The 27,897-nt window shown below is 37.8% G+C and overlaps 1 protein-coding gene across 1 annotated transcript in view; it reads left to right on the top strand.

Moving 5' to 3' along the window:
- LOC103047171 (exostosin-1c) overlaps positions 1-27,897 on the top strand; it is a 111,881-nt gene that overhangs the window by 11,733 nt on the left and 72,251 nt on the right. The window contains exons 2-3 of the mRNA XM_007247882.4: positions 10,688-11,442; positions 13,806-14,342. Of these exons, the coding sequence (XP_007247944.3) occupies positions 11,042-11,442; positions 13,806-14,342 (938 nt within the window). The 5' untranslated portion in view covers positions 10,688-11,041. The remainder of the gene's footprint in view (positions 1-10,687; positions 11,443-13,805; positions 14,343-27,897) is intronic.

Below are 27,897 nucleotides of genomic sequence, written 5' to 3' on the forward strand. Positions count from 1 at the left end.
CACTGGCCTGTGTACTCAAGACAGGGTAATGTGAATTAATGAGGATTGATAGTTGGTGTAATAGATGGCATCACCACTCATAGTGGACAACACAACGGATGGTAGTGATCATGGCCGCCGACGTCTGGTCAGAATCGACTGTGTCAACAGAAAAGTGTCTGTGCCAGAAATCACATCCCCATTCAATGCAGGAGGCCCTACACACACACATCTACCAGGGCCGTGCTGTGATGTTTAGCTTCCATGGGGCATGTCAAAAGTCATGGGACACAATACTTGTTCCTGTCCATGACATGACTGACGTGGCAAGTCAGTGTGTTTTCAGATCAATTATAATTAACATGCTTTTCTTCAAAGCAACAAGCTCCTGTTTTTGATTGCTTTCATTGAAGGAAATCACTCCACTGATTTGCACTGCGTATTTGTGTTGCTTCAGTAGCTGTAAACTCAGTAGGTGTTACGGGGTTACAGCTGCTGTGGAAATGGTGTCATGCTGGGTTACGCTGTTACAGGCTGTGGCAATGCACTATTAGGAGTAAAATCAGTGTCTTTTTTTTCCATTAATTTCCACTGAGAGACAGGAGTTTGTACATTTTATGGCTGTAAACACCCTGTGTGGCACCCTGCATATACTGATACTAAAAACATTGAGTTTTTCATTACAAATTGGTGAGAAATCACAATCTCAGCTGAAAACTGTACAATTTGCATCATGTAGTAGCCAATAAAGTGACATCATACTGCGGTGTTGGGAGGGGGCCTTCACGAGGGTGCTCGTGGGAGTTATATATTGTGTTCTGTGGGGTATGTTAATTTAGTTGTAGTGGTTAACTTTAGCTTTATTTGCAGCACGCATTCACTGTAGCATTGTTTTAATAAGCTTCTGCAATGTCACAAGATTTATTTCAGTCCAGTGTTGCATTCATTTTTCACCAAGATCTTGCAGCAGCATTGATGATGGTAGAGTCTGACCAACCGCTGCACAAAGCAGCTCTTCTCCATCCAGCACATCCCAAAGATTCTCAATGAGGTTAAGATCTGAATCACTCTTTCACAATTCCAGCTCCATGAATCCTGACATTGTCATCTTGGAATATGGCCGTGCCATCAGGGAAGAAAAAATCCATTGATGGAATAACCTGGTCTATATTCAGTATATTCAGGTAGTCAGCTGACCTCATTCTTTCAGCACGTACTGTTGCTGAACCTAAACCTGACCAACTTCAGCAACTCCACATCGTTTACTTTGGCCAGACAGTGTATTCAACAACAGTGGGATCTAACAACAGAGTACAACAGTTATCTAGTGGTCAGGGGTTGAACACAACACTAAAGGAACCGCTGCTGCTTTATATGTAAACTAATACATATATATATATATATATATATATATATATATATATATATATATATATATATATATATATATATATATATATATATAATATTCAATACTGTGTTTTTGAAAATGGATAATAGTGATGCTACAAAACACTATATGGACAAAAGTATTGGAACACATGCTTATTGTTTTTATCCAGGATCTAGCTGCTAGCTGTTTTCCTGTTGTCATGGTCTGTTGCCAGGCTAGCTGAACTGCCTCAGTTGGAATTCTGCAATTAAGGCATGTCTCTGTAAAGACAAAAATCCATCAGTCCCTGAGTTCATGTAATGGTTAGCTGTCCAGTATGTTTTTGAGGGAGTAAACCTTGGAGAGGAGAAAAGAAATAGCTTATTTTCTGACATTTTTGTTGTTTTGTATCAGAAGAAATACACTGTGTTCCAAATTATTATGCAAAAAGTGTTTAGGAGTGATAAAATAAGATTTTTTTTGTTTGTCAGTTAAACTCATTGATGGTGATGTGCGTCAGGGCTCTTTATATCACTGAAAGCAATTGCAGACACCTGTGCTAATAAGTTTGGCAGGCGTGTCCAATTAAAAGCAAGACTACTTAAGAAGGCTGTCCCACATTATTAAGCAGCCTACATTTTAAGCCAAAATGGAAAAGAAAAAGGATGTGTCGGCTGCTGAGAAGCAACAAATTGTGGAGTGTTTTTGTCAAGGCATGACTACAATCAACATTGCCAAGACACTTCATCATGATCATCGCACAATCCAGAAGTATGTAGCTGACTCAGAGCACACACGTGTACGTGCTGATAAGGAAAAATATAGGACTCTTTCCAACAGGCAATTACAACAGGTTAAAAGAGCAGCTGCAAAAATGCCTTGTCATAGCAGCAGACAGGTTTTTGAAGCTGCTGGTGCCTCCAACATCCCCCGAACAACAAGATGCAGGGTCCTTCAGAGGTTTGCAGCTGTGCATAAGCCATCCTGTCGACCTCCTCTATCCACTGCACACAAGCAGAAACAGCTCCAGTGGGCCAAACAATACATGAAGACTGACTTCAAAACTGTTTTGTTCACCGTTGAGTGCCGTGCAACAATCGATGATCCTGATGGATGGAGTGGTGGATGGCTGGTTGATGGACACCCCATGCAAACAAAGCTACGGAGGAGGTGGGGTAATGTTTTGGGCTGGAATCATGGGGAGAGAGATTGTCGGGCCCTTTAGGATCCCTGAAGGGGTAAAGATGACCTCCATAATGTTTGTGGAGTTTCTCAAACAGCACTTCCTGTCATGGTTCAAGAAGAAGAACCGTGCATTCCACAGCAAGATCATTTTCATGCATGATAATGCACCGTCTCATGCTGCAAAGAACACATCTGCATCTCTGGCTGCTATAGGCATCACAAGGGACAAACTTATGGTGTGGCCCCCATGCTCCCCTGACCACAACCCCATTGAGAACCTCTGGAGCATCATCAAAAGGAGTGTCTAGGATGGCGTGAGGCAGTTCACATGTAAGCAACAGCTCTGGGAGGGTATTCTGTCCTCATGCAAGACAATTGAAGCAGATACCATCCAAAACCTGACAAATTCAATGAACTAGAGAGTTCAGAAGATCCTTTCGAACAAGGGGTCCTATGTGCAAATGTAACATCACCTAGAATAAAGTTTTGACTGGAAAACTGTTTGATTTCAGTTTGTAATAACTTGCTAATGCTTATAATTTCACAAATGACCATTTTTTTGTTCTTCATAAAAATGAAAAGGTTGAAAACTCTGCTGTGCATAATAATTTGGAACATGCATTTTGAGTGCATTTTGAGTGTATTATTTTTTTTTTATTATACTGTTATCATTGGCAGTTTGTTCAAAAATCTTTCAATTGTACTATAATTGTTGATGACTGGAAAATTACAATAACTGCAATTCATATAGGTAATTTTGGAAAATCTGAGAAAATATTATTTGCATAATAATTTGGAACACAGTGTATTAAAGTATTAGCTGCCCATGTAATATCAACTAAGCTAGAACATTAGCTGGGGTATATAAATGTTGGGCATGTAAACATTAATGAGTCAGACATAACAGTGTATAATGCTTACTGGACTTATTTGCCTTGGCAAGATTGGCATTTAAAATAGGATACAGCAGTGTTTGATATTATGGTTACAGTATGTCATTTTACATACCACAAATCGTTTTTTAAGCTATACATGAGCTACTCTAAATTGAAAAAAAGGTATTGGGACACCTGCTTGTTCATTGTTTCTTGTAAAATGAAGAGAATCAAGGGATCTAAAGAAGAGCATTGCTGTGAGAATTGATTGAAACCAGGCGCAAGAGTATTAGTAATGTCAGGATATTAAATCATCACAACACCACCTCATCCTCAACTCCCCAACTCATTCAAAAAGTACTGGATGAAACACATCATTCTGAAGAACACCGTTAGTTCCGTTCCAATGCTCCACAGCTCAATGCTGGGAGGCTTTATTACCCACACCTGGCATTAGGCACGGTGCCAATAGGTTTTTGGTTTTCTCTATAAGAGAGTCCTATTTAGGGCTGCACTGTAAATTGGATTTTTAGTGTTATTACAGTATGAGTTGTCACTCAGTATGAATTAAACACAATGAAAGAGCTGCTATAATGTCTTGAATATGAGCAAATAAAAATTGCATTACTTAATAGCTTTAACTTATTTATGTTTAAGCTTTAGTTTGACATGTTTTGTCAATATCATGCACCATATCGTACTCATCTATTGGCAGTACTTCTGCACAAGGAGGATACAAGCTGTTTGTATGCATTTAAACATCTGTGTTAGCAATAGTTGTACAGCTGAATGCGTTCATTAGAAGGATGTCTGCTATGGGTGGGAGTCACATCCCATCCCAATATCACAATATATTACAACAATAATGATGATTTCATGATACTGTCACATTCTGTGATACTCATTATACCACAGTTAGTTCTGACCCTGCAATGTGATTGGCTAAGAGATGTTCTGTGAGTGCCGTTATCAGCGGGTAATGCACTGTAACCGAAGCTCTCCATGTATTACTCCTCCACATACAGGTAAACTAGCAACGATGCAGCACTTACAAGCCAAACAGTGCAGCTACAAACAGAGCAGCAATGGAACTATTTTAACCTAGAGTGTTTATAACCTCTTTAACTCAAAACTGTGGTATAATCACAATAATACACTTGAGGTTCATGCTATAACATGTAATATTGGCACTGCTGTGCTGACACGTTATAGCACTCCCTCTTGTGTATTACTGCTTAAATATATCACAAGACTATTCTCTATGGTTCTCCATGAGAATAAATACCAGGAATTGTGGATTTATTGGTGTCAGTTTCACAGAATTTTACAACGAATATTCTTCACTGCAGGTTTATCCTCTTTATTTAATTAGCGCCACCATGTGGAGTAATGAAGCAGTAACTTTAGTAAGTCAAATTGATGGGAGAGTCTTAGGGAATATAGAGCGGCTACGTTTTAATGAAAATATATAGATATAAAATATTTGACGCCACTTATCAATACAATACAATACCATTGCAATGATAGGGTATATGTGTCACAAACATTTACATTTGCATACAAGATATGTAGATATACAGCATAGTAGACATATACCATAGCCCCTCCTCAAAAATATCTCCTGAAAATGAGTAACTTGTATTTAACAGCCAATGTGACAGACTGTTCAGTGCTGTATATAGGAATCCCATCTCCTCATGTATGACCTTGGATGTACCTTGGAGGGATTTATGTCACACGAGCTGGATAGATTGCTTCTCGGATTCTGCTGGAAGCGCTGTGGGCTCTAGAATCAGCAAAATGACAGTGGTGTAAAAATCCTGGTTATTCAGCATCAAACCAGCTGTATGACTCATGCGCCTGTCCAGCATTGAGGCACGCTGCTGGAATCCAACACCAGTCGGAGAAGAGCAATTTGTTGCTCTCTGGGAATACTGATGTTTGCACTTTTGCCTCGCTATCCGAGGAGATGCGTGCTGGAAGCCTGGCAAGATGAAGCCAAGATGAAAGGGGGGGGGGGGGGGGGGGTGTGGAACTGCCTACTCAATATGCCAGAGGAAAGGATTACAGGAAAGGTTTCCAAGTAGGACATGACACATGCTTATCCGTGGTCAAAGAAACTTAGCGTGGTTTCACTAAAGCTGACCTACAATACATATTTAGCAATCATTTCCATTGCAGAGCCAATTGGATTAAATGCATGCTGTCACACTGCTAGAAAACAATGGTCCAGTGGAGTGTGACTCAAACCAGAACAGAATACACTGTATCAGGGGCCGGCAATAGAAATATCTGGCCCGAGGGAATTTGAACTATAATGAACGATAATTCAGCTTTTGTTTACAGTCCTCCTCTGTCCCTCTGTCACGCTCGGCCTGACTTTAGTTTGCGCCCGTTCTTGGGCTCCCTATCTCCTTATAAGGGCATTTTTCCCAAGCCGTGTCCCTAGCCTGGGCAGAGGTAGTGTGTTGGACCATGACCCTGACAACACAGGTTCGATCCTGTGTGAGGAGCGGGGTGTTTATTTATTTATTTGTTCCTTTCTTCTTGGGTTTACCTGCTTTGAGATCAACTGTTCTGCAATTGGGTTCCACAACCCTCTGGGCTGAAGAAAGCTTTCATCATAATATCTGTGTCTTCCGGTGGGAAATAACAACTGTTGTGGAAATATCACAGTGATTTACACATGTCGTGCTGTGCCTGATGTGAAATAGGTGGCTTCATTGACTATGAAAAACATGGAGGCAGCGGTTACACTCTCTTCAGTTTTATAGAAACATTTTTTTCAAATTGTCAAATTTCTAACCAGAGTCTGAGCAGAAGAGACCTGCCTTAATCTCCAACACCAAGTGTCTCAGACCACCTTTATTGAGTTTACAGTGCAGACCCAAAGTGATACAAAACTTAGCTCTGTCTGCTAACCGAAAATCCATTTTAACCCCTGAATTACTGCAAGAGACAACACCAGGGCAGGAACTTATATTGGCAAGATGTGGGCGATATGATGCTCTTTATGATACAGGTGTTACAATTTAATATATCATAATATATTGAGATACTGTAAGCAAGGTGATATTTGAGATTATTAAAGTACAGTTTTGGAAAAACGCTCTGTGCTCTCTGTTTTAAAAATCACTGTATGATATTTATAAAACATAAGTAAAGGATTCAAGTGACATAGCGAGGCTGCAGGTAGAGTAAAACAGAATGAAGAAGAGTTAGTTAAACCGGGGTCAAGTGAGGCAGAGTGAGGTAGAACAAGTTAGGGTGAGGTGGACTGAGGCTAAGTGAGGTAGTGTAAGGTAAAGTAAGGTAGAGCGAGGTCGTGTTAAATAGAGCAAGGCAGAGGTAGAGTAAGGCTAAGTGAGGTAGTGTAAGGTAAAGCGAGGTCTAGTAAGGTAGAGCAAGGTAGAGCGGGCTAACGTGAGGCAGAGTGAGGTAGAGTAAGTTAGTGTGAGGCTAAGTGAGGTAGTGTAAGGTAAAGTAAGGTAAAGCGAGGTCGAGTAAGGTAGAGCAAGGTAGAGCAGGCTAAAGCGAGGCAGAGTGAGGTAGAGTAAATTAGTGTGAGGTAGAGTGAGGCTAAGTGAGGTAGTGTAAGGTAGTGTTAGGTAAAGCAAGGTCGAGTGAGGTAGAGCAAAGTAGAGCAGGCTAAAGCGAGGCAGAGTGAGGTAGAGTTAGTGTAAGGTAGAGTGAGCCTAAGTGAGGTAGTGTAAGGTTAAGTAAGGTAGAGCGAGGTCGTGTTAGATAGAGCAAGGTAGAGCAGGACGAGTTGGCTAAAGTGAGGTAGAACAAGTTAGGGTGAGGTAGAGTGAGGCTAAGTGAGGTAGTGTAAGGTAAAGTAAGGTAGAGTGAGGTTGTGTTAGAGCAAGGTAGAGCAGGACGAGTTGGCTAAAGTGAGGCAGAGTGAGGTAGAGTAAGTTAGTGTGAGGTAGAGTAAGGCTAAGTGAGGTAGTGTAAGGTAAAGCGAGGTCGAGTAAGATAGAGCAAGGTAAAGTGTGCTAAAGCGAGGCAGAGTGAGGTAGAGTTAGTGTGAGGTAGAGTGAGGCTGGGTGAGGCTAAGTGAGGTAGTGTAAGGTAAAGTAGAGTAAAGCGAGGGTGAGTGAGGTAAAGCAAGGTAGAGCGTGCTAAAGCGAGGCAGAGTGAGGTAGAGTTAGTGTGAGGTAGAGTAAGGCTAGGTGAGGTAGTGTTAGGTAAAGTAAGGTAAAGCAAGGTCAAGTGAGGTAGAGCAAGGTAGAGCGGGCTAACGCGAGGCAGAGTGAGGTAGAGTTAGTTAGTGTGAGGCAGGTTACACCGGTTACACTCAACTTAGTCTGTGTTTTACAAAAGTGCCCAAACATAACAGATTACATATTTAGTCACTAAATTTATTACTTAAAACATTTACATTTACAGCATCTAGGCATTTAAAGACCCTTTAAACCTTGTGTTCAGCTGTTTTTATCAGGTTTAGAGATGGAGGACATGGCAGAAATAATTGTTGAATAATCAACTAATCGAAAAAATAATCATCAGTTTAGTCGACTACCAAAAGAATTAGTTTTAGTTACAGCCCTAATTGCAAAACTAAATATCTCAATGCTTCAATATAGCGCTTTTTCTTACACCCCTATTGGGAAAGGTGGAGAGCAGTGCAGCGCTGATAGATAGGATAGATAGGATAGATAGGATAGGTGGAGGATAGATAGGATGGATGTGGGAAGCAGAACTGGGGGGAGAGAGGTAGAGAAAAGGTAAGAGAGAGTGAGATTGTAAAAAAGGAAAAAGTGAAGGAAGCCAGGTGAGACGTGAAAGCTGTCTTTGTGCGTCGGCTGGCAGCAGGAACACTGACCTTCTCTGTGAGGTGCTGCACACACACACACACACACACAACACTAAGGGGGTTATGAAGATGAGGGGGAGTGGGTTTCTTGGCAAACAGCTCAACCTCAAAACTGCTGCATGTTTTTATACCAAATAAAGTCCAGTCTCTCAAAGATTAACGGACATCGCCTCCATAAAAGCAGGTTTATTTTCCCTGCTCTTAATTTCAGTTTCCAAAAAGCTGAATTATTCTCCTCCCTCTCTCTCTCTCTCTCTCTCTCTCTCTCTGCCTGTTGGCTCTATCTGTCTGTATTTCACTGGAGCTCGGAGAGGGCCGATGATATCTCGGCTCAGCTCATGTTTAGCACGCTCAGCCCAAACACTAGGCCAGTGTGTGTGTCAACAGCCGAGCCGTGGCTCAGACCACCAGGCTAAATGCACCCATTTCAAATCAAGCATGGCCACATACTGGTGCACACATGCTCTTTTGTGCCTGCCATCAGGGCCGGGATGCGGCGTTGAGTGCCATAGCGGGCGCCTTTGATGTTGAGGGTGAGAGCAGAAGTCGCTGACAAACGGATTACTTTCCATGGTTTATTTTTTCACAGGATGACTGTACTTACTGTATGCTGAACGACTGTAAATGTCATGTGGTGCGCATTGAGTTTTATAGTGTTTTATAGCAATAGCAGGCCTTGTTTTTCCAAGAAAAAGACTTAAAACAAAAGTCTGTTTACTGTTTAGTCCAGCCTGAGTAACTTTATATCATCAGTAGGATAAAACTAATTTAAAATCATATGCATATAGGGTTGGAGGGCAAGAACTCAGTTTCTTAAATTTATAGTCACTAAATAAAGTAGATAAAATATTTTTAATCATATTTTGACCAATGAATATTATATTTAGCATATTTTAATATATTTCCTATTAAAATATCCAAGGCTTTTCAGTAACATAACTTAAAAACTGCATTTAGTTTATATAATGCTTGAGTAGAAAACTGTAAAAAATAGATAAAGTGTTAAGAGGTAAAAAAAAAAAACAATTTAATTGTTTAAATTTTTGTTAAATGTTTAACTGTAGTGTGTTTCATTGTTTTATAAATAAAGTGAAATAAAATATTTTACAGTGCTTGTTTTCTATATTCCCACCTGCAAGTAGTATTAGCAGTGTTTGTATGATGGTAGTTTTTGTCATACAAATAAACGTGTCCATACAGGACTAATACTAAAACAATGGATTTTAATTTTTCATGCTCATAATTGTCACGTTTTTACTTTGCATATCATAAATAATTATCCTAATAAATATTAAGATATTATTATCAGGATATTGGCCTTATCATACAGTTTTAAAATTAAAAGAAAATAATAATCTTGTCATTCATCCATAACCAGCAAGTGAAATTAGTAAATGTGATATTGGAATTATGTTGGCATAAGATAATTGCTTTAAAAAATCTTTTTTTTCAGATAGATTTTAACAATATTTTAGACAACTAGGTCATGATGTTTTAAGAGGAATAAAAATATGAATACAATATATATAGATATATAATTGTATCTATGTTGTTAATGTTTTAAATCCCCGCATGAAAATAAGCACATATATTATCTACTTAAAAATATATTACCAATGTGTGTAGTTATGTGACTCTGCCGCATCTAGTTTGCAACACAGAAGCAACACAGAGAAGGAGTCAAACACTGAGCAGCTTTTATAATCATACATTTATTGTAATCTTATGTTACCTCCCAGCCACTGTGCTCCTCCAGTGAACGTCTCCTAACTTGGTGGAACAAGCTACCTTCCAGTACCAGATTAGGAGAATCTCTCGCTATCTTTAATAAACTCCTGAAGACAAAGCTCTTTAAAGAGCACTTACTCTCCTAACACCTCTAACACACTAACTACTTCTAACCTCATTTCCTTCTTCCCCTCTGCTTCCCTTAGGACCTGCCTAAAAATGTTTTTGCCTTGAACTTCTATGCCTTGTCCTCTGTTGCTAATGTAATTCTTTATATATAAGTCACTTTGGACAAAAGCGTCCACTAAATGTATTGTATTGTGTAATGTAATTCAAATAGGGTTCATGCAATTTATTTTAAAGTGAGGCTTCTGAATTATAACAGTATTTACAGTTGTTCCACACCACTACCATACAGCAGAATTTCAGTGCTGACCTTTTCTGTGTATTATACTGTTGATCCACTATTCTTTTCATTATATACAGTTTATATACTGCATTGTGTGCTGCTTTTCTATAGTGTAGGATGATTTGGCGATGTATATATAGAGAATTAATAGGAGCGTTTACAGTGAATGCTTCTCTCCCGTAGTGCAGAGTCTCAGTAAAGAGAGTATTTATTTTGTATGGAGTGTTGGAGTCTGGCGAGAGCTTTCATAAGTGACAGCGCTTGACTAAGTGAACAGAAGGCTGTGTAGTGAAGTGTGTTGTTGTTGATTTCTCTGCTAGGAAAGTGCCGAGGCACTCACTGAGCCATGAAGAGAGCCCGGCTGGAGAGAGAGAAGAAATCGCCCTTCATCACTTTCAGCGGACGACCAGGCGAGGAAGACGAGCTCGGACTATCGCGGGTAACGCAGCAGAGGGCCGGGGCTGCACTGTAGTCTGAGGGACACTTGGAGGGAACACCACGGGGGCGGGAGGCAGAGAACCATATCTTCTCCTTCTAATGGACAAGCAGACGGGGCAGCGATGCTGGTGCTTGGGCCCCTGCCCACCACAAGCTATGCTTTGGCCTGTGTGCCTTGTTGAAGCTCCCAGCTGGGCACTGGAGAGCTGAAGGGCGTGAGAGAGAGAGCCGGTCCCATGCAGGCACGCAAGAAGTACGTGCTGCTGGGCCTGTGCACGTGCTGCTGGCTGCTGCTTTTCTACTGGGGTGGCCTGCAGGAGCGCCTTCTGAGCTTTCTGACCCGCCGGCAGGGCGAGGTTGTGCGGCCGTGGCCCGACTGGCTGGACCGGGCCCTGTTGCCAGGCTATGCGGAGAATGCGGAGCTGCAGGATGGAGGGGGGGCCGGCGAGCCCCCGCGTCAGCGCCGGCAGGCCTGGGCCAGTATTTATAAGGACAGTCGGTGCAGGATGGACACTTGTTTTGACTTCGGCCGCTGCCGGGCACGAGACGGGTTCAGGGTGTACGTGTACCCACCCGAGAAGAATGAGCGCGTCTCGGAGAGCTACAGAAAGATTCTGGCATCAGTGGCCGAGTCCAGGTATTTGATATTGATTGTTACATAATGTTCTTTTTGTTGTGGATCTTTATCAGAACACTGTGCCTTTTTAAAATCAATATGACTATTGATTTTTGACTGTTTATTATATGTATAAGACTACACATATTTTATATTTTCACTTCTTAATATTCTTCTTAATGTTATGGCAAAATGCATGACAGAGTGGACACATGCATAACATTAAGAAGGAAATTAAGAAGTGAAAATCTAAAATATGTGTAGTCTATAAATATAACAAATAGTCAATAAATAGTCATCATTTTTAAGTTCTGTCTTGTGTGTAGTCTTATAAATATCAAATTCCAATTTTGAAAATTGGAATTTGATTAAAGCGTGGTTGACCTAGAGTTGCAAACATTTAAAATAGCTAATGGAGAACTTCTGATCTGTTTTAAAGATAAGTTTTTTTCTAAAAAAATATTTTAATTACTGTACAATGTACAGTACAATGGTAGACAGCTTACACTTTACCTCAGCTAAATATAAAAAGAAATTTAGAATTATTAAGTGAAATTAATATTATTAATTGCAGAACAATCAGCAACTGACTTCAGTTTCTTAAAAATAAAGCAGTATGAACACTTCAAATGTATTCAGTTTAATCAGGCTCAACTGTAGACATTGCTAAAAAAAGATACACCCTCACATGAAAAAAAGCTGTATAATATACAGAAAATTTCCTTTAAAATGAAGGTTAATGTTCCACTATATGTGTTATTGTCACACAGTGTTAGTATGAAATTTAAACAACTGTGCTGCAGAAACAAAAGAAATGTTATATTGGTATTGATCCTTTTATTATGCTCTTTTATGTTACGATACTAGCAGTTCCCACCCCTGAGCCTGCAGTACACCTGTCTCACACATTTGATTTGATCTCCTGCTCTAATGGTGCATTCAGACATGAGGTGCACCCAAACAGCTGACTCAGGCCAGGTTAACTCAGGCCAGATCAATAAATACCGTATGAGCACAGTATACACCAAGCCTGGATATACTGTACGGTTCGTGTGATACATTTACCATTTACCAGTTGATGATAATAATCTGTAAATCTGAAAGTGTTTAATTTGCTTTAATAATGTAAATGTGATCTACAAATTAACTTTAAAATGTAACTGATAAATATTACGTAATTAAGTAGATAAATGTTGCAATACGCGGTAAAGATTTATCATGGACAAAATTGCAGCACTGGAACTTCAACATACATATGTATACTCAAGCACCAGATGTGTTTAAAGCGAAAAGCTATTTAAAACACCTGTTCACAACAGAAAGTGCTTTCAAAATAAATTATTACGTTTTTGTCTTTTTAATTTTATGGAATTTTTATGGAATAAAAATATTTAATTGGGTTGAACAATTCTAGAATATTGCTCCTCTAATGATTGTCCAAATGCGCTTTATCACACTGCAGTTAGGGGTAGACGATATGGCCCTGAAACAATATCATGATATTTCAGGGTACTTTGAGTTGACAGTATTCCTGATATGACAAAACACTGACATTTTTTATTCATTTTAAAAATAAACTACTGAAACAAAATTTAATTAATGTTTTAGTATAAACATTTCATATTTCATTAAATTCAGTAGAGACTAGGCCGGTTACAAAACCACTTATTAACTATGAACAATTAAATAACAGAAATGATTGCGATAAATTATATTGAAGGCAATTTGAAAGACAATTAAATTGCATTGACATAAAGACAATATAATAGCATAGCCAAGCAATTACACCAATTTTTAATTAATCATATTTTCTGGTAGATACATATACTTGTTTTTAACAGTATTTGTTGTGTGTATGGAGTTGCAGTATGAAATTGAAGAATTGGTCCCTGCACAACTAGCTAAAATGCTGTTCATTGTTTTAGCAAACATACAAATAAACACAATAGATGATAGCACGATTATCAGAATTATTATATGTCCATTTATTGTATGATTAGTCGATAATAAGACGATAATTATCGTGACAGGCCCATTAAAAACATATACAATCTGTAAACCTTTTTGTCAACTTTGTAAGCAACAGCAACTTACCAAGACTCAAACCTCTGATTTGAAGATAATTTAACAAAATAATGCAGTGTAACAAAAAAATCTGCCACAATTTATACATAACAAATATCTTTAAATCTTCACAGTAAATAGCAAAACAAATAAAAATGGACTGCTTTCAAGACAGTACACAACACAGTTTTCACAGTATTGATTGTTAAATATGTTGTAACACTTATATGCCCAGAAAAAAATGTGTATATGCTAATGCCTCTTATCTCTTATCTCCTAATGTCTTGGTGATTAAAATGTTCTGTGGTTTTGATTCGGAGGTATTACACTTCGGACCCGCGCGAGGCCTGCTTATTTGTGCTGGGCATCGACACACTGGACAGGGACCAGCTGTCTACACAGTTTGTGCAAAACGTGGACGAGAAAATCCGTGGCTACCCGCTTTGGAACGACGGGCGCAACCACGTCATCTTCAACCTCTACTCGGGTACCTGGCCCAACTACACAGAGGACCTGGGCTTCAACGTGGGCCAGGCTATCCTCGCCAAGGCCAGTCTGAACACAGAGCACTTCCGGCCAGGGTTCGACGTCTCCATCCCCCTGTTCTCCAAAGACCACCCGCAGAAGGGCGGAGAGCGGGGCTGGCTGCTGAGGAACACCGTGCCGCCCAGGCGGAAATACCTGCTGATGTTCAAGGGGAAGCGCTACCTGACGGGCATCGGCTCGGACACTCGAAACGCGCTGCATCACATTCACAACGGCAAGGATATCGTCTCCTTAACCACCTGCAAACACGGGAAAGACTGGGAGAAACACAAAGACGCGCGCTGTGATCACGACAACCAGGAGTATGAGAGGTAAGATAAAGGGGCGGGGCTATCCTCTGCAGCTGACAGTGGCCTATCATGCTATTCGTAATGAAGTGATAAGCAGTGTTGTTCCTGCAGACCATTAGTAGGCAAGTCTAGATTGAGCAAAAGTAATAAGATTTAATGTATTAAGTGTATCATATCATTAGATTCTACCAAATATCTAAAAGAGGTTGTTAGAATTCTAGTTGTAATGGTTATAATTCTTGTCTATGAGAAGTAGTCCTTTTGAACTGGACATAATTTTACATAGGAAGCCTCTAAGGTAACATGCGGGTTGTTTAAATAAGGTGTGGTCACAAGATAATATAGATTTTGGGGTCAAAAATTAAGTTTACAGAGGTCATATAAAATCATTAAAACAAAATAATAAGCCACAAAATAATATAGATAGGTATTAATATAATTTATTGATTTTACAACGTTTCTAATGGCCAACATTATTTATTGAAGCTGCAACTGAACTTCCTATTGGCCACAAGATAAAATGAGGCCACAAGAAAATAAATTAAGGCCATTAAATAATAAATCAAGAAAATTAGAGAATATATCAGTGCCTGAAATCAAGTTTCTAGTGGCTATAAGAGAATACACTATATTGAAACCACAAGAAGAAATATATTGAGGTGACAAGATTATAGTTTAAGCCCATAGAATCATATTTTAAGGTAAAAAAAATAATAATATATTTAAGCCACAAGATAATATATATTTAGGCTACAAGTTAAGTTTCTATTTATAATAAGTTAATATATATATATAGGCCACAAAGTCATAAATCAAGGCCACAAGACATTCTATTGAGACCACAAGGTCCAGCTGTATATGGCTGTCACAAGATCATACATTGAGGTCTCAAATTAGGTTTCCAGTGGTCATGAGATAATATATTGAGCGCACCCAAGATAATGCACTGAAATTAAAAGATATTATATTGAGGCCATACGATTATTATGCATATATATACAATATATTCTCTCATGGGCTCAATAAACTGTATTACTGCATTATCTTTTGACCACTAGAACTTTAGATTTCGGCTTAGTATCTTATCTTGTGGCCACGCCTTTTAAAAAAAAAATTAGAGGCTTTAAATCTACACACATTTACTGCCTAAACATTAAGATGTTTATGTGTACTGCCTAAACATTATGACCGCTCACAATTGGAGCGAATAGTGCTGAATGGTGTGGGATCCTCGTCTCCTGGAAAGTTTCCATTTTAGAGACACCTGATTTAGTCTGGTCTGTGATGATGTGTCCTCTTTAAGTCAGAGAGCCGACGGCGGGTCTGCAGTTTCTGTGCTGTGTGTGAAGAGGCTTACACACTGTCAGAAGCTCAGTTTCAGTGGAACGGCGTGGCTGATTGTGGAGTTTCTCAGTGATGCTGCTGGCTGTGAATCCGAGCCGCTGTGTGTTCAGTATTAAGTAGCGGAACATGCTATCAGTTTCTGCCTCAGGGGGTTGTGTACCTGTGTAAGACATGTGTAAGGGACATGAAGGAGGTGTATGAAATGAGATACTATATGACGTGCTGTGAAGGAGCGTGTGTAAGTGCACTGGTGGGTGGGCCCTTCATGATAACTGTTTATGTTTGGATGATATATTGCCCCAGAATTAATTAATATAAACCAATATTTTAGTCAATAGCAGTTTATACCACTGATGGAAGGATATTTTAATATATTAATACTGTAGTCACACTCTTGAAGGAGTAACAAGCTTTTAAATTGGGGATGTACCACATATTTAGCAAACAAAATAAATGAATAAGATAAAAGAAAAAAAACTATATTTCTATATCTTATTCTATATACTTAAAATGTTCAGCATTTTATTAATGTAATAATATTTTGAAATGGTGGTTGTGTAATTGTCTAAATACATTAAGGCTATTTGAATTTATTTAATGGTGAAATAAGTGGCAAAACTAATGAAAATCTATAAACTGGTATTCAGTGTTTGGTATTCATTATTCAGCATTCTGCCATTTTTTATACTTTGTTACATTATTCCTTTTAAGTATTAATAAGTAAGGATATCCAGAGACTGGATTTAGAATGAAAAAAAAAACTCAAATAAAATGGTTGTTTTATGGGTTTTTCATAATAGGTAATACTGAGGTCAACAAAAATAATTAAGGCCATATCCATATATTGTATTATAATTCAATAACATACTTATTGTGAAAGGCCTACTGGTGTGCTAATCTACAGGCAATGCCAACTATAGAGGATATTGATTTTAAATGCAAAAGGTATTTATTTATGGATTCAGAGGGTTGGAAGGAATCCCACCTTTTGTTTATACGAATGGAAGTGATTGAAATCATCAACAGGAAATTTAATTTAGCAACTTTAATTAGTTTAATAAGTAGGGAGAGGTAATTTGCACCCACACAAATGCTTTTTGCACAGGATTGAGAGCTGTTACAAGTAATCATTTGCACAGTTTTGGCACACGCATTTGTTGTTTGGATGAAAACTGTTGCATTTATAAATGAATGACATGAAATACTGGAAGCCAAATCTGCATACTCTGAACACTGTTTTATATGCATTTAAAAATGTGTACTTACTTAACATAAATATTCATTGTAACAGATATCAAAAAGAATATACATTAGACTATAGTGCAAAGTCCAAAATGTATTTTTATAATATATACTGTACATCTGTATGCGCTCATGAAGGTTAAACCAGGTGATGGATGGGAAATGGAAAAATAAGTCATTTATTTAGTTACACGGACAATTCTAGCCAGATGCTGCTGGTCACGATCAATACTATCCACTGCACTAAGGGAGATGCTGCTTTGGTGGTACAGTATTACAATAATAATTGCAACAGATTCGTAACAACAGATACGAATACGGATATACGGATATATCCTAACATTGCACTAAGCTAGTGAATGGAGCATTTTAAGAACAAATTTAATAGTGTTGTCAATGTCAACATGTTAATGCATTATTCATCTATAAAAAAATACACAAATTATTCAAAAGGCTCTAGTCTCAACTTATTGGGGGGTGATACACTCACTCTGCGTTTGCCACATCTCACTGTCTGTTATTGATTAATTCCTCCTGTGCTTTGTTTAAAACTGACCAGTAAACACCCAGGAAGTCCATAAGAACACGCCCATCACATCACAAACATGTCAATCTTAATCAGAGAGAGGCGTGTAAATCTAACATTGATTTTTTATTAACAGCTTATTATCCACTATTGAAATCTTAAGCCTTAAGAATAAGAAAAGTGAGATTATTCATAATTTTTTACACCATGTTGAGTGTATTGGTAGGGACCAATATACTGTATGACCTTCCCATAGTGCCTATGGCCTTGATAGCGTACAATTTTGGCTTTTAAAATAAGTAGAGAAGGCACAGTGTTACAATAATAAGAACATCAATGTATCCTTACATTGATTAAAGCTTGTGAGTGAAGAATTTTATGAACATAATCTATGTTATTTAAAATTAATATATTGAGGGGAAATTCAATATAGTCTATTGGGAGGGACCAGATTTTTTTTATTTAACCAAATTGAAAACCTCTGGAATGTAATCAAGAGGAAGATGGATAATCACAGTCAATCTAGCCAAGCTGAACTGCTTAAATTTTTAAAGTTTTATTTATAAATAAAGTTATCCAAAAGCAGTGTGTAAGACTGGTGGAGGAGGTTATTCCACCAAAAATTGATTTCTAACCTCTTAAAACATTATTTGAGGTCTGAAAACTCAATTACTCATTTTCTGCAGATAAATGCTCTAAATGTCAATATTTTTATTTGAAATTTGGGAGAAATGTTGTCTGTAGTTTATAGAATAAAACAACAATGTTCATTTTACTCAAACATATACCTGTAAATAGCTAAATCAGAGGAACTGATTCAGAAACTAAAATGGTCTCTTTTTCCAGAGATGTATATGTCTTTATCAGTGTAGCTTAGAACAGTTGCGAAATCAACCCCAGCGTCCATGTTTTCTACAGTCATTCATCCTAAGTGCCCTATATTTATATGTATATATATATATATATATATATATATACAGTTGTGGTCAAAAGTTTACATACACTTGTAAAAAAACATAATGTTATGGCTGTCTTGAGTTTTCAATAAGTTCTACAACTCTTATTTTTCTGTGATAGAGTGATCGGAACACATACATGTTTGTCACAAAAAACAGTCATAAAATTTGGTTCTTTCATAAATTTATTATGGGTCTGCTGAAAATGTCACCAAATCTGCTGGGTCAAAAATATACATACAGCAACATTAGTATTTGGTTACATGTCCCTTGGCCATTTTCACGGCAACTAGGCGCTTTTGGTAGCCATCCACAAGCTCCTGGCAAGCTTCAGGTCGAATGTTTGACCACTCTTCTTGACAGAATTGGTGCAGTTCAGCTAAATGTGATGGTTTTCTTGCATGAACCCGTTTCTTTAGCACTGTCCACATGTTCTCAATGGGGTTTAAGTCAGGACTTTGGGAAGGCCATTCTAAAACCTTAATTCTAGCCTGGTTTAGCCATTCCTTTACCACTTTTGATGTGTGTTTTGGGTCATTGTCTTGTTGGAACACCCAACTGCGCCCAAGACCCAACCTTCGGGCTGATGGTTTTAAGTTTTCCTGCAGAATTTGGAGGTAATCCTCCTTCTTCATTATCCCATTTACTTTCTGCAAAGAACCAGTTCCACTGGCAGCAAAACATCCCCAGAGCATAATACTACCACCACCATGCTTGACAGTAGGCATGGTGTTCCTGGGATTAAAGGCCTCACCTTTTCTCCTCCAAACATATTGCTGGGTGTTGTGGCCAAACAGCTCAATTTTTGTTTCGTCTGACCAGAGAACTTTCCTCCAGAAGGTTTTATCTTTGTCCATGTGATCAGCAGCAAACTTCAGCCGAGTCTTAAGGTGCCTTTTCTGGAGCAAGGGCTTCTTTCTTGCACAGCAGCCTCTCAGTCCATGGCGATGTAAAACACGCTTGACTGTGGAGACTGACACCTGTGTTCCATCAGCTTCCAAATCCTTGCAGACCTGCTTCTTGGTGATTCTTGGTTGACTCTTGACCATCCTGACCAATCTCCTCTCGGCAGCATGTGATAGCTTGCGTTTTCTTCCTGATCGTGGCAGTGACACAACTGTTCCATGCACTTTATACTTGCGTATAATTGTCTGCACAGTTGCTCTTGGGACCTGTAGCTGCTTTGAAATGGCTCCAAGTGACTTCCCTGACTTGTTCAAGTCAATAATTCGCTTTTTCAGATCCACACTGAGTTCCTTTGACTTTCCCATTGTAGCTTTTGTAGCTGAGTCTAATCACTGGGTCAAATGAGCCCTATTTAAATGGGCTCATGAGAAGTCAACAGCTGTAGTCAATCAGAATCACTTACAAGAAGTGAAGAGGCCATGACATGAAGCTAATTTGATTGACACAACTCGCTACATCACCAAAATTGACAAATTTTGTTGCTGTATGTATATTTTTGACCCAGCAGATTTGGTGACATTTTCAGCAGACCCATAATAAATTTATGAAAGAACCAAATTTTATGACTGTTTTTTGTGACAAACATGTATGTGTTCCGATCACTCTATCACAGAAAAATAAGAGTTGTAGAACTTATTGAAAACTCAAGACAGCCATAACATTATGTTTTTTTACAAGTGTATGTAAACTTTTGACCACAACTGTATATATATATATATATATATATATATATATATATGGCCACCCTAAATAACAGTGCTGTATATGCTACTGTACCACAGACCATGATATCACATCAGTAAAGAGGGCACCACCACTGAGGACACGTATGGTGAATCCTAGTGTCGGTTATTAGCAGAGCGCTAACGATGCCGTCAGTGCAGCAGCTCCTTCTGTGTGTTTGCTTTGGGTTTGTGGTGGGGACAGAGAGAGACCTACAGCAGCAGAACTGTATGAATAAGTTCATTTATTCCACACCACAGGTTTCTAGGGTCTCTCTCTCTTTCTGTCTCACTCTCTTTCTCTTTTTCTCTATTAGTGTAGCTCTCTCGCCCTCGTTCTCTCTCAGAAACAGAAAGGGTCTTACAGCTGTGTGAGCTCACAGTAGGAAAGGGGTGCTTGGTGGTCCGTGGCCTGACGAAGAAAACCGTTCGTGAAATCCGTCAGATTTTTTTCCCTCCCTCCGGTAATGAAAGCGGAGACTTAAGCTCTGGAGGTCTAGGCGGGGAAAGGGGGGATTTTATTTTGAGTTAGCGCTCAGCAGGCAGAGAGGGGTGTGGCTGTGGCGGCATCTGGGGGGGAGAGGAGCTCCAGAGAGAAAAGGGAAAACTGAAGGGCAACGGTTGAAGATCAACGCTGCATGAAGATTCCCATTAACTGTTTTATTTTTTCCTCTCTTTCTCTCTCTCTCTCTCTATCTCTCTCTCTCTCTCTTTCTCTCTTTCGTGCACACTCCCACACGCTCTTTCACGTCCTGTCGTGTTCAGTTGAAGGGAGGAAGATCAGGAATAGCTCTTAGGAGGTGTTCCCAGGTTAATGACGACCAGCATCTGCTGGTGCTGCAGATTAACCCGATAGCACCTCACAGCACCCTGCTGAACCCCCAGCACTCAGCAAGAGAGACAGAGAGAAAGAGAAACACAAAGAGAGAGAGAGAGAGAGAGGGATGGCCATGCCTCAGTAAAGACAGGCAGAGGCTTACCACAACCTAATGGCCTACTTTCATTTACTTCACTGCCTTCTTCTTCTTTTTTTAAAGGAAAGAAAAAACTGCATTGTACTGAGAATGCAAATGAGGGAGAATGTGAGAGCTGGTAGAAAAAAATAGGACAAGCTGTTTTGGGACACTTCTGGGACACACACACAGTATCTTACACAGACACACACTCACACATTCACAAGACTTCTCATAAGTTCCCATTTCTCGGTATTCAGAAATTCTGCAGTATTGTTCTTTGTGCACTGGTTTGTAAGTGTGTGTGTGTGTGTGAAATATGGTGAAAAATATTGTATTACAGTATTGAAAAAAACTCACAAAACACAATATTTTGCAACATGTTTTCACATGCAGACAAAATATATCAGTAGTTGCAGATTCTTAAATACTCTAACTTAACCACAGTGGGTTTTTTTTTTTTTTTTCAAAATAAATATTGAATTAAACTTGATTAATTGCACAAATTTCACTTTCTGTAATGAAATGTGCAGTTGGTTAGTGCGTTTTTCAGCATTGATGAAATTCACAATATACTCAAAGATTTGTAGAATTTATAAAAATAAAACAAAGTATTGCAGTATTATCCAGCTTTAGCTAGGCGTGTCACTGTAACTGTTATTGTCTGGATGGTCTGGATGATATATTGACCCACAAATAATTGTAATAAACAATATTATTGCCATTTTAATACCATTTTATGTAACTGATATAAACTTAATTTAATTGCATAATAATGTAGAATAATGTAGTGATATGGCCCTAAAATAATATTATGATATTTCAGCAATTTGCAAAAACATTCTTGGTTATATGAAAAAACTGAAAACTAAAATTTACAACAGCAAAATAAGTTTTAATATTATTTATGTTTAATTTATTTAGTATAATTGTAACATTTAAAACATAAATAAATTACGCAACCTGCAGGAGGTGAAAATCTTTTTAGCAATTTTGTTTTGAGATAATGATAGTATTTTTTTTAAACCCTGAAAATAGTAATGAATTTGTTGGATTCTATGTCTGGTTGCATTTTGGTATTAAGATAAAGTACAAGATGATAATCAACAGTTTTCATACCCCAGTATATCTGACAACGGTGTGTGTGTGTGTGTGTGTGTGTGTGCGTTTGAAAGTGTACAGCTAAAGCAGATCAGGTGTAATGGTAAAATGGTGTACTTTCCTTCTGAATGTCCTACATTGTCTCCGTCGTGACGTCACTCCTGCCATGTGGATGAGTTGTGTGCAGGTCATTATCTGTGAAACGTAAAAGCCCTGCAGACAGGAAAAAAAATAAATTAAAATAAAACACAGTAAAACACAACAGCAGGGGGAAAGAGGCACACTCTCTGCGGCGAGTTCACAAGCAGATTTACGCAGCATTATCTCTCTAAAAGCTTTTTCTCTTTTTTTTTCCTTATTTTGTTACATTTTATTTAATATGGAGGTTAATGTTCTTTATTGAGGATATTCTTCCATCAGCTTTTCAGAGAGATGACCAGTAATGGCTGTTTCCCTTCCGCTCTGTGACACCATATGTGTGTGGGGGTGTGTATATGTGTGTGTGTGTGTGGTTGGCTTGCCCCAGTAAGAAACACTACACCCCACTGTAATTAGGGGGTATGTCATTTTGCACCCCTAGAGGGAACATGGCTCGTGCGGGTCATGTTCCAACAGAGCGAACTGAACTGTATGAGAATAAGAGCAGAAAAAGAGAGAGAGAAAGATAGGGAGGTGTGGCAACGTATATAGAGAGAAATATATGTTTTATTCGGTTTACTATATCATTATTTTATATATATAAATATATATATACCCACCGCGCCACCGTGCCGCCCACTTGTCCATATGGTGTTTGTGTATATATATATATATATATATATATATATATATATATATATATATATATATATATATATATAGCTTCTTTGCTGCTCTATTATGTTAATAAGAATTAGGGATGCATAGTTATATCGATATTATATCGGTATTGGCTGATAATTGTTTTTTTTAAATCATCAATTATTGGCCAATATTTTAAACTGATACTTGCTGACATATTTAATAAATGCTGAAAATTATCAGATCATTATTGTTATTATTATTATTATTATTATTATTAGTAGTAGTAGTAGTAGAGGTAGTAGTAATTATCAAATTATATTTTGGGCCTTACACCTGTGCAAGGCAACTCACAATGCTCATTGCTATCATACTCACCGACAACAGTCTATTTTAATGCCTTGAACCTGCAATGTTTAAATAGCAACAGAGCTTCTGAATATATCTACACTGATGGGCGTGGTGTTCTGCAAATGAGGTGTTTAGGTATATTTCTGGTGTATTGCTATCTTAGAAACTGAAAACACAGGTGCAGCACTTACTGAAAAAAAATAAAGCATCAACCGTTAGACGTTCATTGCTATCTTGCCATTACACTGGCACGCCACGCATGCCTCTAGTGTATACACCCGCGCTTTTCATGCACAAACCCAATATTTACAGAATGTACAATAAAATAACTTTGCTGTTTCTGTAAAAAAAAAAAAAGACCTGCTTGCACACCTTCACAGCATGAACAAGCAGGTCAGTTTCCTCTGCTGAGATGTGCTGGACATGTTCAAATTGCACCTGACTTTTAAATGGAATAGCAAGAGACACGCTGATTGGCTTATTTCACATTAAACCCAAAACACACCCATGATGTGTTTTAAGTAAAGTTAAGTTAAGTAAACTTTTTTTGTAGTTACGATAGCAAACACACCCTGACACCCCCTAAATCAAGCTGCACGATTGATGTTCTTTTGGCAATACTGTGTCTTGATATGGTCATGACAATAAAGTTTTCGGTATAAAATTCAGTTAAATTGGAACACTGAAGGGTAGGGTACAAGTCAAACGTAGTGCACTTTATTATGTGTATTTATCTTATCTTTTTCATTCATATTATTTTATTCTTATCTTATTCTTATTTTATTTTATTTATCTGCATAACAATAGCTCTTGGGTGTAACTGGACCGTGAGATTACAATATCGTTCCACCTCATGTATCACATGTGATGCGAATGACAATAAAGTCTCCTTGAATCCTTGAATCCTGGAGAGACAGAGACATAAAAAGAGAGAGAAAAATGGTGGAGAAATTTAATTTTTCTTTGACTTTCATGTGATTTTCTGCTCTTCTCCAGTTCTACTGTCCCCAGATCCTCTTTTTCATAACTTCAGGCCATATCCTCAGCACACACACACACACACACAGTCTACGAGTTATCAGTGCACAGACACGAGCATGAAAATTCACTCATGCTTACATGAGCACACACACTGCCGTAGACATGGACATACATATTTCACAGCTCACACTTCTGCAGCACACACACACACATACACACGCACACACACACTGTAAAAGGTTTTGCCCTGTGCCTCTCAGGATTGTGGACAGCTTAATCCAGTTCAGTAGAGCAGTATGAGCTCAGACTCAGACCCAGTCTGCTGCCCCCTGTCTGTCTGCAGGTGTAGGTGCTCAGCAGAATAGACAAACTAGTATAATTCTAAACACAGGCTAAAGATAAACCTGGGGAGGGATTTCTTGGAGAATTTGATGGACAATTGGACGGAAGTCAGTCTGAATCATGATATAAACTGAGCACATTATGTTATTTCACCCTGTACTGTGACTCACTTCTGTAAAAACCAATGAATCTGGCTAACTAAGGATTGCGTGGTGGAGGGACATGATCTTATTGGTTAATTAACAATAATGAGACCACAAGTCAAGAGTCAAATCTACGTAAAGTGATCATAAAGTGTTACCACAGGTACCATACAACTTGAGAATACCCAAACCTGTATGTTTGTTTAAGTTGTAAGGTGTTATCATGTGAATGAACTTGAGCACTGGTCAGTGTGCTCATGGCAAGGCAAGGTGAGGTAAATTATCTCAGTTGGATAATTGGGTTAATAGTGGGTGCCAGACAGAAGGCTACCTTTAAAATTAGGTCTTTGTATTGGGAAGGATCTGGCATACCTATATATGGTATGTATCACAATACAGGGGTTTTGATTCAATATATCATAATATATTGCAATACTGGGTACCACTTTTAAATAAGGCTCCTTTATAAAGGGTCTATAAATAGTCTATTTGGGAGTTTATTAATGGTTAATAATTAGGTTGTAAATGTTGTAAAGGTTAATTTAATTACAGGAAACTATTAATAAATAGTTACAACACATAAAACCTATCATACTATTATACATATTTTTTTCTATTAGTCAGCATTAACATATCTAATAAAATAAAATAGAAAGTCAGTTTAGTTATTCAATGTTATTTTATGTTAATACACACCATGTTAGGATTATTAAATAAATAATTAATCTGGGTAGTTAAAGTTAATAACAGATTCTGTTAATGCTGCTGACTGATGGAACAGGCAAAGTAAGATAAGCATTCAGAAAGATCTGAGGTTTAACAGTATAAATAAATGTGAAATCACTATTTGATAAACAACCAGCCACTGCTGTCCTTACTATTTATGTGTTGTAACTGCTTATTAGTGATCTATAAAGTATTTAAAACCTAAGAAATAACAGTAATAAACTCCTTTATAAACTATTCATAAACCCTTTATGAAGAAGCCTTATTTTAAAGTGGTACCAAACACTGTATGCAAGGTAATATACTGTCAATGTTTAAATCATTTTTAGGAAAACTGTTATAATATGAAAACACACTCTTATACATGTGAAGTAAAACAGTGGGATGCAGCAATAGAGTGCAGCACTGTTATGAAGTGGGTGGGGTTTAAACACAACACTAAATGAACCACTGTCTGACACCAATCTTTTAATGTAAACTAACAATTAAAAATTGCTACTGTGTTTTTGAACAAAATATTGCAATATATATATATTTTCTTGAACCCATATGTCCAGATTTGTTTAAATATTTAACTTTCCTCAATCATCAGTGATCAGATGTGTACCTGATTTTAGTCTAACATAGTGAGTTAGACCCATTAATGGTATAACATACATATTCAGCTCTATTACTATAAATACTGCTGTGATTCTGAAATGAGAGATATCTAAAACAACACTGTGGTTTAATACACTGAGGTATAATATGTAATATATCACAGTATAGTGTATTGCTGTGGATTTTGTAAGGGCGACTCAGCTCTGTCTGGGTGTTGGAGCTGTGTGTGGAACACTGTGTTCCATGGATTGTCAGAATTGATGAGGTGGTGTTATACGGGCCGTGGGTAGTGTGATTGAGGACTGCATGCTGGCTGATTGCTGTATATATTGTGACATTTCCCCCATGCTGGCCAGAGACTTGCACAATTGGCCGTAGCCCAATGACATTTCTACCCCGTCTCCTGCACCACGGCAGACTGAACACAGCCTCATCAATAGAGAGGTGTTCTCTCAGGACTTCCAGCTACTTCTAATATATGATGAAAGCAGATGGTGCTGGTTATATGCTGGTAATGTACACTTTTAAAAATAAAGGCTTTTTCTCCAATGTTTTTGTAAGTATGTGGTTAAAAAAGTCCAAATAAAAAGTACACATGAGATTCATGATGTGGTTTAAAAGCACAGAATTGTTTACAACTCTGTTCTTATAATGATAATCCCTGGTAAATGTCACCAATCTGGTAAATCATTGTGAAAACTGCACAAATTTAAGGCAAAGTGATCATTGTAAGAAACCTATATTTATTTTTTTAACTTTTGCAGTTTTGTTTAAAGAGGAAATCTCTACATTTCCTGAAACTTCTTAATTCAGTTCATATAATTACTGTTTTTCTGTGGATAGTAACAAATTTAGAGCACAGGAAGTGATGTAAGAACTGTAGTTTTTCTGCAAAGCTGAGTCTGGCTCTGCTAATACTGATGTTTTGAACAGCCCAGTGAGCACGTTTACAGTCTACTACTGTTATTAATTAAAAACCACAAGTGATATAATCAATGCCACCCTAGTGCACAGTGGTTACTCAGAAAAAACGCTTTAGAAATCCTTGACCTGCCTTTGACCTGCTGCTAAAAATATCACAACACAAATCTGCTTTAGTTTAGTGGTTTGTAATTTGTTTATATCTGTAAATATAAAATAAATTATCTCTGGGTGGCTGAAATGGTTAAAAAGAAATTTCGTCTAATTGGTGAAAAAGGCCTAATGTTTGTAATAGATATATGTAAGAGGGAGGAACATTTTAAAGTCAATTTAAAATATATCTTTTTTCTTTAATTCATGTTATTTATTGTATGTCTTAAGCACCTTGGAATTGCTGCTCAATTTCATTGTACACTGTGAAATGACAATAAAAGTATCCTATTTTATCTTATCTATCTTAAAGTCAATTAACTTGATGTAAAATAATGTTTTTTGTTTGTTTGTTTGGGTCATAAATACATTATTGTACATCTCTACCAATGATTTGATGTGGCAATGTTAGTGGTAGAATCAAAAGTGCTTAAAATAATTAAGTCCAATAATAAGTTATAATTTACTTGTTTTTTTACTTCTTTTTTATGTTTTACTGTTATCTCTAGTGGACAGTTTTAGCCTAATTCTTTTCTGCCAATTGGTAGAGATAACACAATCAGGTAAAGGAATTAGGTTCAACATGCAGTGAATCAAAATGTGATCTACCAAAAATATAAGCAGAACATTGAAGGTTTAAAAGTCTTTTGACACTCAGACATCTCTAATAAACACATGTGGTTATTAATGGTGGTTAAAAGTGTTTTTTTGGCTTCGCTCAAACAGCCCTTTGAGCTAAATTCAGAATGTCCAAGATGCCAATACAACCAGG

This window comes from Astyanax mexicanus, chromosome 3 (genome assembly GCF_023375975.1).
Source record: "Astyanax mexicanus isolate ESR-SI-001 chromosome 3, AstMex3_surface, whole genome shotgun sequence".
Taxonomy (NCBI): domain Eukaryota; kingdom Metazoa; phylum Chordata; class Actinopteri; order Characiformes; family Acestrorhamphidae; genus Astyanax; species Astyanax mexicanus.